General features: G+C 35.0%; 1 protein-coding gene across 3 annotated transcripts; it reads right to left on the bottom strand.

Annotated features, from left to right (window-relative positions):
- Positions 1-2,942: 2,942 nt before the first annotated feature.
- On the bottom strand, positions 2,943-10,309 carry LOC7494230 (uncharacterized). Of its 3 annotated transcripts, none has more exons than XM_002319837.4 (11): positions 10,168-10,309; positions 8,863-8,942; positions 7,993-8,178; positions 7,782-7,893; positions 7,674-7,707; positions 7,026-7,063; positions 6,883-6,917; positions 6,645-6,797; positions 3,962-6,483; positions 3,679-3,765; positions 2,943-3,522 (listed from the first exon to the last, which is right to left on the bottom strand). In XM_002319837.4, exons 2-11 carry the CDS (start codon positions 8,931-8,933, stop codon positions 3,455-3,457), a joined length of 3,306 nt encoding a protein of 1,101 aa, XP_002319873.2. In that variant the 5' UTR covers positions 8,934-8,942; positions 10,168-10,309; the 3' UTR covers positions 2,943-3,454. The 3 variants fall into 3 exon arrangements, with proteins under 3 accessions (XP_002319873.2, XP_024439822.1, XP_024439820.1); XM_024584054.2 differs by lacking the exon at positions 10,168-10,309 and adding an exon at positions 9,516-10,119 and having other exon boundaries at positions 2,943-3,495; XM_024584052.2 differs by lacking the exon at positions 10,168-10,309 and adding an exon at positions 9,516-10,117.
- Positions 10,310-12,589: the final 2,280 nt, after the last annotated feature.

Raw genomic sequence — 12,589 nt, 5'->3', positions numbered from 1 at the left:
ATTTTCAACACACTATTCATTAAAGCTTGAAAAGTAGTTAAGGTATTAGTTAAGTTAAAAGGAATTACCTTGAACTCATAATATCTATGATGAATTCTAAATGTTGTTTTCTCTATGTCTTCTACATATATCCTTGCTTGATAATATCCTAATCTCAAGTCCACTTTTGAAAAGTACTTGGATCCATTGAGCTCATTTAACAATTCATTTGTTAGAAGTATTGAAAATTTATTCTTAATGGTAAGGCCTATAATGCACATAGAATCTCCATGTATTATCTTTCTTTTTAACTAAGAGGACTGGAGATGTAAAGGAGGTGGAACTATATTGGATAACCTCATTTGACAATATCTTTTTCACCTATTTTTTTATTTTTTTATGAATGAAATAACTTATATAGGGCCTAATATTTACTAGTTTGGCCTCTGGAATAAGAAGGATTTATGATCTAGCTTTCCTATTGGTGGTAAACTCCTTAGTTCAGCAAATATAGATTGAAATTCCTCCAACAATGATTTAACTTTTGTATTCTCAATTCTTGCTTGATTCCTTTAAGATTGATAGAGAAAATAACTTACCAACAGAAAATAACTGACCAACAAAGCCATATATGGCTTCCTTCAAGTTCTTATGGATTTCTAGCGTAGCCATCATTTATAATTTGACATCTTCAATCATTTTTTTCAGCTCAATTATCCTCCCTTATTTTTTAAAGAAAATCTTCATTTTGATAAAATCAAACATGACAAGAAAATATCTTATTAACTAGTATCCCCAAGACCATGTCACACTCTCTAATTTTAACAACCTCATGTCAACCTGAAACTGATATCCTTCTATGAACCATGAGAGTTTTGGATATAAGCATTGCATTTCATTATAATTTTTTTGGTTGCTATTATAGCTAATATAATAGTTCTTTTTAAAACTACCTTAACTTTTTTAACAACTTTCTTGACAATGAAGATATGAGTACTTCCACTATCAATTAAGATCATTAGATTCCTTCTAAGATAACTTTCTTTGATCTTGATAGTACTATGAACATAGATCTCTACCAATGCATTTAGAGATAAGTTATATTCTTCAATATCTTCAACATCAATCTCATTATTGCCTTCTTACATAGCTTCCACAAATTCTTCCGCATCTTCATCATTTCCCTTCATTAGATGTACCCTTTTAGCTGCTTAGATGACCAAGACTATACTTTTCACCACACTTATAGCATTGTCCAATGCGTCTTCTCTACTCATGCAAAGATTCAAAAAGTTATCTTGATCCTTGAATTGTATCATTCTTGACTTGGTTATAAGGCCTTGAAGGTTGAGTGTTTGTCCATCTACTCATGCCAACAAGAATAGTTGATTTTGTCACAATCCTACTTTTTTTACCATAACAAGATTTGATTCTTCCTGCCATTTGTTTTGTTCAAAAGCCTACATTAAAGTAATAGGCTTCAAGATCTTCAACATTGGTTTCACATCTTTTTTAAGTCCACTAATAAAATTAAAAATTAATGTAGTAAGATTCTGGTAGAATAGGATTCTTAACTTTCATTAGAAATTTAAGTTCTTCAAACTTCTCTATGTATTCTTCCATCCTTTTCTTTTATATCAACTTATTGAATTCTTCAACCACATTTTCTTTACTATCCAATCTCATACAAATTCCCTTCATAAAGTCATCATGATGTGCCACATCCTTATTATTATGAATATACCCTTCAAACCATACCTTAGCTCTTCCTTCTAAATATATGAAAGCTATTTCAACCCATTGACAAATTGGGGTGAGATGTCGCTTGAGATATTTCAAGCACTTCCTTATCCAACCTCGTGGATTCTCTCTATAAAAGGTTGATAACTTCATTCTCAGTATAGCCACATTATATCTCAGCTTTTGACCTTAATAAGAATTCACCTCCTTCATTCTTGTATGAACTTTTGGATGTAGTAGGATCCCGTTAGATATTGAATTGTTCCTCACACAAGGGAATGGAGTGTTTCTTCCTTCCTTCTCAACTTCTTGATTGTTCACTATGGTTTGTAAGGTAGCCATTATTGAGTCAGCAGTGGAATGAATTGCTCATTCTTTTTGTTTTGTTCCTCTCACTGTTTCTGATTTAGCAAAATCTCTCCATGCCCCTACTCTACAGTTGATCTTGAAGTTCTTCATGCATTCATTGCATTTGTTCCTCCATTTTCTTTCCTTGCTCTTCCAATACTTTAACTTTATTATTTTCCACCATGTTTAATTGTTAAGTATGATAGTGTGGATCTTTTAGGCTCTGGTACCAATTTATTAAGACCTCTTCTTAACAAAAGGAGATAAAAGAATTGAGAGGTAGAAATAGAAGACGAGAGAGAGATTGAACTACTATTGCAGACTTTTCTTAGTTTTATTTCTTGATTTACATGTTACTGGTATCGTTCCTTTTATACATTGAATTTCCCTTAAATTCTAACCTGTGCTTCTACTAATAATTTCAAACTGTTAACCAATTCTCCAACTGTTACTAACTACTCCACGTGGCAATTCTTAATTGCTTATTCAAGAATACAATTCTGCTCTTCTTTCTTCATGTCAGATTGTAATCCTACAATCGTCTTTTTAGCGCGCGTGCAACTTCTGCCCCTCCACTTCCTCATCAAAAATCAGGTGTGGTGACATTTTTGTAAGTAGATTGTATAGAGTATAGAATTAGTTGTACTTGTTTCCTATGTTGGTTAGGCTAGAGTGTGTTTAACTTGACTTCTTACAGGTTGATTTGAATAATATACCCATCTATCCTTGAAATGTATAAAATTCTGCTTCTTGTCGAGTAAAAATCCTGCTAATAATCCTGGTTTATCTTGGTTCTTAATGTAAGCAAATTAGCTGCAAAACATCCATGTAATGAAACATAAACAAATCTGCATACATTATGTAAACATAACAAGTTAAACCTCAAAGATTTCAAATTCAATATCATATAATGAAGTGAAAAAATAATACAGCCAAACAAATAGGTCAGTTGTTAATGGATTCGTTTGCGTTTGACATCCTCGCAAGAATCCATATGTTCTGCAGAATACTGATACTAGACATCTGTTGTTAATGGATTCAATATCATACAATGAAGTGAATTAATAATACAGCCAAACAAATAGGTCAGTTGTTAATGGATTCTTTGGCGTTTAACATCCTCCACAGGCACAGAGTTTGTAAAATGCAAGAATCCGTATGTTCTGCAGAATACTAATACTGATACTAGACATCTGCTCGATATGCAATACCCTTGGTCAGTGTAACATGCGGAAACACAAGGATGGTCCAGCCCTCTGAAATGCGTGCAGAACCATACAGGAACTGTGAGTGAAGATGAAGGAAATTTTTCCCAGAAGCCAAGCGTAGCCTTGTATGTGGATTCTAGGAGGAAACAAATGAATGATATTTTACATTCATCCCAATATCAATGGAACTTGGTCTCATTTGGTTTGCTGCCCCTAAACGCTGAAAGAGAGAAGAATGACCTTGTTGCTGAGACAAGAATATTAGAGGACGTCAAAGTCTACTTAAATTCACCACTAAAGAAGTGAGGAGAGAGACAAAAAAAAAAGACTATAAATTACTCTAGCGTACATGCAAGGAGGAAAAGCCAATAAAGAACACAGCACAGAGAACATGGATATCAACCTTTAGTTGTAGAGGCTGCAGTTGAGAAATGACCCTTATGCAACTGATGCGAACTCTGGGCATTGAATTTGCTTATGTTTGATTGAGCTGCAACCAGAATATTCGATGCATGTTATATGTAGCATTTTGGTTTTTTTTTTTTGCCGGTAAATTAAGCATGCAAGGGGAGGAAAGAAAAGATCACTTCTAAAATATCCAGCTTTTATTGAGAAAACAAAAACAAAAACAAAAACAAAAACAAAAACAAAAATAAAGAATGGCTAAAGCCAGGAAGCAAAAGTACCCAATGGAAGTTCGTGAGCTTTCAAATTTCTGTCATATCCTTCAAAGAAAGAACTCTGTTGCTTCCCATGGTCATTCGAATGAAGGGCTGCCTTTCTCTGTAGATTGTCAGTGTTTCTCTTATTGATAGCTTTGGATTCCTCACCATCATCTTCTCCTTCAGAAAAAACATATGGGCTAGACCAACCTGTCATATTTGCATCTCCTTTACTCTTCCGAGCAAACTTCAAAAGCCTCTTCAACCCTTTGGGAGCATCTTTTTGATATACCACTGCAGGAGGATTTTCAGCATTTCCCCACTCGACAGTATCAGGTTCACTATTATTGTCTTCTTGCAGCATCTGTGAAAGAGAATGACGAACACCTTGACTAGGCAATCCTACAGGTGCAACAAGGACTGGAGAGCTATGTTGAGTTGTGTCATCATTCGTGCTAGGCAGATTCTGTTGCTCTTCTATTTCCACCCATGCACTAGGGGAGATAACTGAATCTTCATGGAACTGGAAACTTGCCGAAGATTGAACCATATATTTGAAGCTATCATCTGCATCAGTGACAAGCTCGTTGAAGTTCTCCATCTCACCAGAATTCTGATGGCCATTTTCCACAGTTTCCAACTCCGTAGCAGCATCAAAATGACTCGCTGGCACATCATCCTGATCTTCATGCTCGCTAATCTGGACAGAAGCATTAACAACCACCTCATTCTCTTTAGTCACTTTCTCTTTAGTTTCTGACTTATTCCCACAGTTTACAGAAGACTCCAGCAGCTGGGAAGCTCTTGTCTTTTTCACAATGGGAGGGCCACTTCTAGATCCCTTGCGGAGGAAGGGTTTCAATTCCACTGGCACTACACTGCTTTTTTTGGTAACCTTATTATAGAAACTAGGCTTCGATGGAACGACATCAGAACAATCTTCAGCAACTGCAGCAACTTTTGTTTTTTTTGTTTTTCCACTTTTCATTACAGTTTGCTGCATCTTCTCTTTTACTCCCTTCAACCTCCTGTCAGCTTCAGTTCTTGTTTCCTTCACATTTCTGTGCTGTGGCTGGGATCTTTCAACTTTAGGATTTGATCGAGGAAGTGATGTTGTAGGCTGGGGTTTCCGACTTCTTAGTGTGGCACCAGCAGATGAGATCCCTGAAGGAGTTTTTGATAGAGATGATAATGGTTCTCTGATTGGTGGTGTTGATGGCCATGATTTACGATTGGCAGGCAAGTTCGATGTTTTAGATGAAACCTTTTTTGTGACAGAAGATTTTGGGCTGTCTTTTCTGAGATTTGCAGGTTGAGATGGATTCTTGATAGATTTTTGGGCTGTGCTTGGCAGATGCTTCTTACCAACATCCTGTACATCTACCGCAGCTATTTCAGCTTTCCTCCCATCAAGAATTTGCTGCATCACTCTAAATTCCGCTTCTTTTTCTGCTCTCTTTTCAGCATTCTCTCCTCGAAGTTTCCTATCCCTCTTCTCCTTGTAGTGATCATAAAATCCACCCCTCTGCTCAGATGGGATATTTTGGTTTTTGACAGTTTTAGGCTTTCGGGTTTTCACAGGCCGGCTTTTCATCATTTTCATCAACATCTGGTTCAGTTCTGCTTCCTTTTGTCGACTCCATTCCACCGAGTCTGGTGTCCTTCCATTTCTTTCCTTTCCATGTGCAGCATTAGCATCTGTTTCAAAATCCACTACATGCTGTCCCTTTTCTTCCCATCTTTCCAACTCTCCATCAGCTTCAGCAGTATCAACAGGATTTTGACATCCTGATGTAATATCAGACTCTAATTTTTCTTGGATCAAATTCTTCGAGATTTCTTTATCTGCAATATCATTGCAAGGCAGAGGAACAGAGTCTTCAGAACTAAGTTCTTGTTGGCAGAGACTGGAACATTCTGCGACACCAGAACTCCATCTTCTTAAAACAGCTTTATTTGTACAAAGAGAAATGTTCGACGATGAGCTCTTTTTTTGGGCATCTATGCTTGGATCCTTTTGTCTTCTTTCAAAAAGACTGATTGCATCTTGAACACTCATTCTTCGGACATTACTCTCAGGTTTCTTATTGGATTGTTCTGATCCTTCATCCTCCCTACTAATTTCAGCTTCATCTCTATGAGATGATGTCCTTTCTCTGTTAGGATAAAAATTGAGGCTCTTAATTGTTAGTGCAGCTGCCCTGTGTGATCCAGTTCTCCCAATTTGAACCCTCCGCATTGGGGATGCTGACCTTCTGGGTGCTGCTGATCTTGAAATAGCTCGACTTCTTTCTGCAGATTTTTTATTTTGATCACTAGAGTCTGAAGACTCCTCACTATCAATTGAGCTCTGTCGCTCAACCTGGGCAGCCTTGGCTGGTGAAACACCATATTTTACAGGTAGTATTGAATATATCGGTCTTGAAATTCGAGTATCTTCATCCATCTTACTTACTTCGTCAATTGTTGATGAATTTTTGTCATCATTTAGAAGTACAGCTGCCTCACCCTTTTGGCTCAATTCTAAGATTTTGCATAAAGAATTCCTGATACATACCAGATGAAATCTAGAGTCAGAAATATAATATTCTATACATTTAAAAACTAAAGTAAACATTATAAGTAAGGTGAGGCTGCAACTATAATTTTTTTTGAAAACTAGGAATTTAGATCACCAATGCACAATTTGTTTTTGTGGGTGACTTACTTAAGAACTGTTGCGCCAAAATATTCACAAAACTCTACTAAATAAGTGATTTCTTTACAGGAGCAGATGTCACCAAAAGCGCAGTTTAGGGCTGTAGCCAATTCTCTTTTTAATGCTGTAAGCCTCAGATCCATAGCTCGCAGCAATTCATTCCTGGAAATATAGTCATTAATAGCTTAGAGGATATGCAACCAATATGGAAGAAAATTAGAAAAAGCAAGCAATCAGAAGAACTTACTTTGATGTATCTGATAATGCAATTTTCACTTCAGCCTAAATAGGTCCAAACAGCCTATTTTAGTTGTTATAACATTTAATATAACCTAATCCAATTTACAAATAAGAGAGAGCTCATAAAGACAGAAAGGTAAAAGAAATTACTTTGAGTGTTGGTTCTGTCTCAATTGAGTCATTTCCATCTGTCATATAAGGAAAGATACACAATAAACATTTGATAAAAACTGAACTCAGAAGATCTCAGCAGATTCAATACAAGCACCACATTGTTTTAAGCCAATATGTCCATAAAGCACAATAGCTAACTACTACTAACATGACAACAGAAGTCGACTTGTATGCTTGAACTTCCTATGATGCAAACATTATATATTTTTTCAAACATAAATATGGCATGAATTGGAATCACCTGTGAAAACAAGTTTAGTTCATGGAGACCATATTGTTTACGATTTTAGATGAGAGAGGGCATCTCTTGTTTTTGATGGAGGTGGAGTGACCAGCCAGAGTCAATGAGTATTTAAAAATCATCAAGTTGATGACTATATCTCGCACATTTTATACTTCCTTGTAACTCACTGCTTATAAAACAACTTTATGACTATAATTTTGCTACAGATGAAGTGATAAAAACCATATAGCATCTTAAACTGATTCATTTGAGGAATTCCTTTGTTAGTAATGGAAAATTACCAGTACAAATATTGGATCATATTTAATAAAACTCTACTTTCTAGAATCATGAGTAACAATAGCAAGTATCTACTTTCCATGTTTCTTTAAAAAACTTACCTGTTTCCCCACTATGAGAACGATCCTGATGCCCCTGACAACATCATTTTTTTTGTTAACAAGACACTGTAGACAATATAATATCACAAAAGAAAGGGTACAACTGACCTGAGCATATAAAGAATGATGAAATTTTCTGGCTTCCTCCAATTGAGAAATCTCACCCTCGATAATCTTGCTGGTATTCACTAAATCAGGCGAGCCAGCAAGTTGCAGGAATCTGACAAAATTACAAGTGTTTTAGTAACAGGAGAAGCAAGCACCCACATTTGCAATAAAAATCAACAGAAAGCAAGATGCACATCTAAATTACAAGAACCTGTTCAAAGTTGATTTTGTGAACCATGGTACATTGCTGAGTTCTCCTGTTACTTGTAGTTTGAAGATAGCATTAGATCCTTTAGCATACATTTTATGTACTTCTGGCAAATGTGGCAAGATTTGCTCCAGTAGGCCAACAGCTAATTTCTCGACTTCATCATCACCACAAACAAATATCTCATACCTAAAATAACAGTAGGCATGTTAGAGAAGTTCACCACCAACCAAGATTTACCAAAAAAAAGAACATAGAAAAAACTGAAAAGAAATGCCTCTATATACTTAGTGATGAGAGTAATATCTATCAAATTTGAAGGATAAATGCAATCAATGGCGCCAAGCTTAGGAAGCACAGGAGAGAGCTAACTAACAAAGGAAACTAGAACCATGAATGCTTTCACCCCCTTCCACCTAAAAAAATGAAAAAATTTAGCTCAACACTCCCCCCCGCCCCCTAAAAAGCCTGGATCCATTCAAAAAGTGCAGATCTCCTTAATTAGTAAACCATAATCATATTTATTTCATGCACGAAAGTGCTAGCATAGCATTTTATACCTCTTAAATATTGACAGGACATTAATCAATATTTGTACTTCTTATATGGGGTTTTTTGAAGGATAATCTTAGATATATAGTAGTTCCATTTCTCAATGAGTCGACATTTGTGCCCCCTACTTTGACTTTTTTTTTAATGAAATGGTTGTTCTTGGAGCAAAGCCATGCACCAGAACTGGGAAATCATTTTTTGCCGTTGAGCTGAAGAAAAAATTGGCCCGTGTAGCAGATCAGTTTAAATTATTTAACTGTTCAATAATATAAAGCATCTAGGTCAAAATGCTTAAACTATGTTTTAAGGGGGGGGACTAACCTGTTTTTGGTTGGAAAAATCTGAATGGTAGCATAATCCAAAGGTGCGTCAGCATCTATTCCACTGGCCATCCCAACAACCTAAAAGGAAAGGAGAGTTTATCTTTGCAGAGAACAGGAGATCAACCTCACATCATGCAATGCTTCAACTTACTTTACATGTTCAGGTATAACCATTACTTTAACAAGCATAAATTTTAAAATATAAAATGAGTGTTTGCTATGGTTCTAACAATATGCACATCAATGAAACGAGAGTTCTGGATCCTCTGTTATATCGACTGCCAGTTATATTTATTGACGAATACCAAAACTGAAGGCTGGCAACACAGCAAGCTTAAAGAAAAAAACAAGGGAAAGGAGGTGCAAGAACAAGAAGAAGGATAAAAAATAGTTAAAGCTCAGGAAATTATTGCAAGGATGATGGAAGTGAACAAGAAAGAAAAAAAACGTTACCCAATAAAATTATGAACTGGGTTAATCAGATTGTTAAAACATTCAACCGAACAGAGATAATAAAATGACGGGCGGATTGACATAAACACAGATGTAGAACCCAAATTAAAATGATACAATATGAATTATTCAAAGCAGACATATAAAAATGAATGTTGCTGTAGTTAAGGAGAGGGAAAAAAAAAAGATGTTCAGTACTTGCATAGAGTGTGTCAAGAAATAAAAGTGACGTGGAATCCAATATGTTTGTCAGTGAAGGATTGTTTCCATTCCAACTTCATCATCTACTTGCAAAATGCTCTCAACCCCCAAGAACAAAATTCAAAATACTTAAATCAGATTCAGCACTCATTGATACAGAGACTTGAGGCTGGTTGAGCAAGAAATAACCCAGATGATATATATATATATATATATAAAGATTTGGCAAACCAAAACAAGTGATGGGTGCAATTATAACAGAAGAAGACTAAGATTTGTTAACATATTTGATTTTGAGCCGGCATTATTAAGAGCAAACAAAGGTTCTTTTACTAGAAAAATAAGCATTGAAGCCAGCCAGCCAGATCTAGGCAATGAAATGCCTATCCTACACTAGACAACTGAAGAAGAGAAAGAAAAGAGCAAAAGTTGAAAATAGAAAAGCAGAGCCATCAAAGCCAATCTGCACCGACAGAGAATTTTACAGTAAAGGCAAAAATCACTTAAAAACTAGAGAGAAGTTGAGTGCCACAACAATGCATAGAGATAGAGTAGTAGGAGGTGTAATGGGGAAGAGAAGGAACCACCAACCGAAAAGAAAAGGACCCATAGGAGTAGAAATGAAAAGGAAAGCAAGAAGTTAACTCACCTTGAATGGAGAAGAGACAAGAGACAAGACAAAGGGATGAGACCGAAATCTCAGTTAGAGGTTTAGATAGCAAGAACTAGGAGAAGATATCTTGATGGAGGAGCCTCGCTCAAGAATCATGTCATGTGTGGCTTTTCTTTACTCTTTATTATTCCATTTCCAATCTAAAAGAGCTATAAATAAAAAAATAAAAAATACTAAAGGAGAACGCATATTCATTATTCACTGCGGCTATATACTCGGATTAGTATTCTCCCTATTTTTTTTTTAATTATTATTATTAACATAAACGGTGTTTGGGCTAGCTTATGCACACTTTGACTAATCCCACGAGTCCTAAAGTTAAGGACCATGTAAATTTCCAGTAGCTCTAAGAAAACTCGAACTCGAACTCGTGACCATTAGAAAGCAAACTCAATGTCTGACCAGTTGAACTATCCCTAAGGGTTACTCGGATTAGTATTCTTTTCAATAGAGTGAAATAACACCTGTAATCTTCAAGAAGAAAAAAATGGTTTGCCTTTTATTCAGGGGCATATTGGTATTTTTACAGGGTGGTTTGTTTAAGGGTATTTTTGTATTTTTAATATTTTAATAAACAATAAAACAACAAAAATAGTTTTGAATAGGGATATATAGGAATTTTTATTCTTAATATATATAGTAGAATTACACATGTACCCTTGGATCTAAAAAATTAATTCATTGGGGTTAGGGGTATTAGGGTCTTTTGCTCTTGATTTTTCTGTTAATTGTTAGTTTGGTAGAGGGCATTCATTTAATTTAATATTAAAATAATATTTTTTTTTATTTTAAAAAAACTACTGGCAGGCACATTGGAGCCGCCGCGTACTTTGAACGACATGTGCGGCGGCTCTTAGTGGTAAAAATTAGCTTTCTGCCCTAACATTTGATGCCTCGTCGTTTTCTCCTCCATAATTAGTGGCGTGTGTAGTCAAAATATGACCGGTTTATCGTCGATGACATTTTTTTTCTTTTCTTCCCTTTGATTCTCTCTGCTATCCCCATAAAAGAATGATAATCCTTATTGTTATTAGTATTTCAAATTCAATTCTTTTAGTATTGATTTTAGTATTTTGGTCATTTTCCCTCATGTGAAAGGTCTTTTTTTTATTTTCAATCTAACCCTTAATTCCTAATTTGTATATATAATATTTTTTGATTTGGTCATTCTTCTTTTAATTTCTTTTTTTTCTTTCTTATTTTTTCAAAGTTTTTATTACTTTAAATTTTATCATTTAAATCAAGTTTATGATTTTTTTTTGTTTTTTCAATAATAATAATAATAATAATAATAATAATAATGATTTCAATTTGATTCCTTTTTTTTATTTCTTATTGTTTTCCTTAGCTCTTTTGTCAAGGATTTTATAGTTCTTAATTATATCCTTCAAATCAAGTTCGAGGTTTTATTTTTTTTCAATAATAATAATAGAAGTAATGTTAATAATAATAGTTGTCATAACTCAATTTTTAAATTTTCAAATAAATAAATAACAAAAAAAAATGATTGAATATAAAAATATTTTGAGAATTGAGTTAAGAAAATACAAATTGAAAATTCAAGGATTGATAAGGATGAAATTATAAATTTAGGAGTCAATTTGGTCAAAAAAATAAAAGAATTAATAAGTTTAGAGGCTTAATTAAACTTTGATTTAATTAATTGATGCAATCAAGGGCTTAATTGAAAAAATATGAAAGCTTGGGGCTGATTTGGGTTGAAATTGCAAGGAATTAAAGTCCAATGACCAAAATGAATAGGCAATGATCTATAGGGGGTTAATTGATTTTTTCGAGGATAATTTTGAAAGAATTAAAAGTTAAAGAGTTTTTTAAGGACTGAATTGATTAAATTGGAAACCAAGGACTGTTTTGTAAATGACGCCGAAATCCAGGGGTTCAATTGCAATTGATCCAGGGGTAAAATAAAAATAAAAAACAAATTCCTTGAATAAGGTCCCAATTGCTAAATGTCAGAACTTCAGGGGGCAAGTTGAAATTAGCCATATCAGTCAGGTGAAAACGGCGTCGTTTCACGAAACTACTATTCATTACCCTCTTCCTCATCCAGGGAAGGCCAATTCAGAAGCTGCTCCAAATCATGGGTCATGTCCCACACGATGCATTACAGACTCCCCAGTTTTTCCTCAAGCACGCATGGACGGACGTGACTCCCAAGATCATTATCCACGTTCTCTGGCTTTATAAAAGCCAGAGAAAGAACGACACAGGGGGGGGGGGGGGGACAGAAGCATTAACAGACGAAAAAAAGAGAGGGAACACAGAGACAAAAGAGGAAAACGAAAAAAAAACCAGACGAAAACACAGAAATAAGAACAACACAAAGAGAGACAGAACAAGAAAACACACACAAGAGAGAGGAAGAGGAAAAACAATA

Source organism: Populus trichocarpa, chromosome 13, assembly GCF_000002775.5.
Source record: "Populus trichocarpa isolate Nisqually-1 chromosome 13, P.trichocarpa_v4.1, whole genome shotgun sequence".
NCBI classification, from domain to species: Eukaryota; Viridiplantae; Streptophyta; class Magnoliopsida; order Malpighiales; family Salicaceae; genus Populus; species Populus trichocarpa.
The sequence above is the reverse complement of the archived record's forward strand: the minus strand, read 5'-3'. Positions and strand labels throughout refer to the sequence as shown.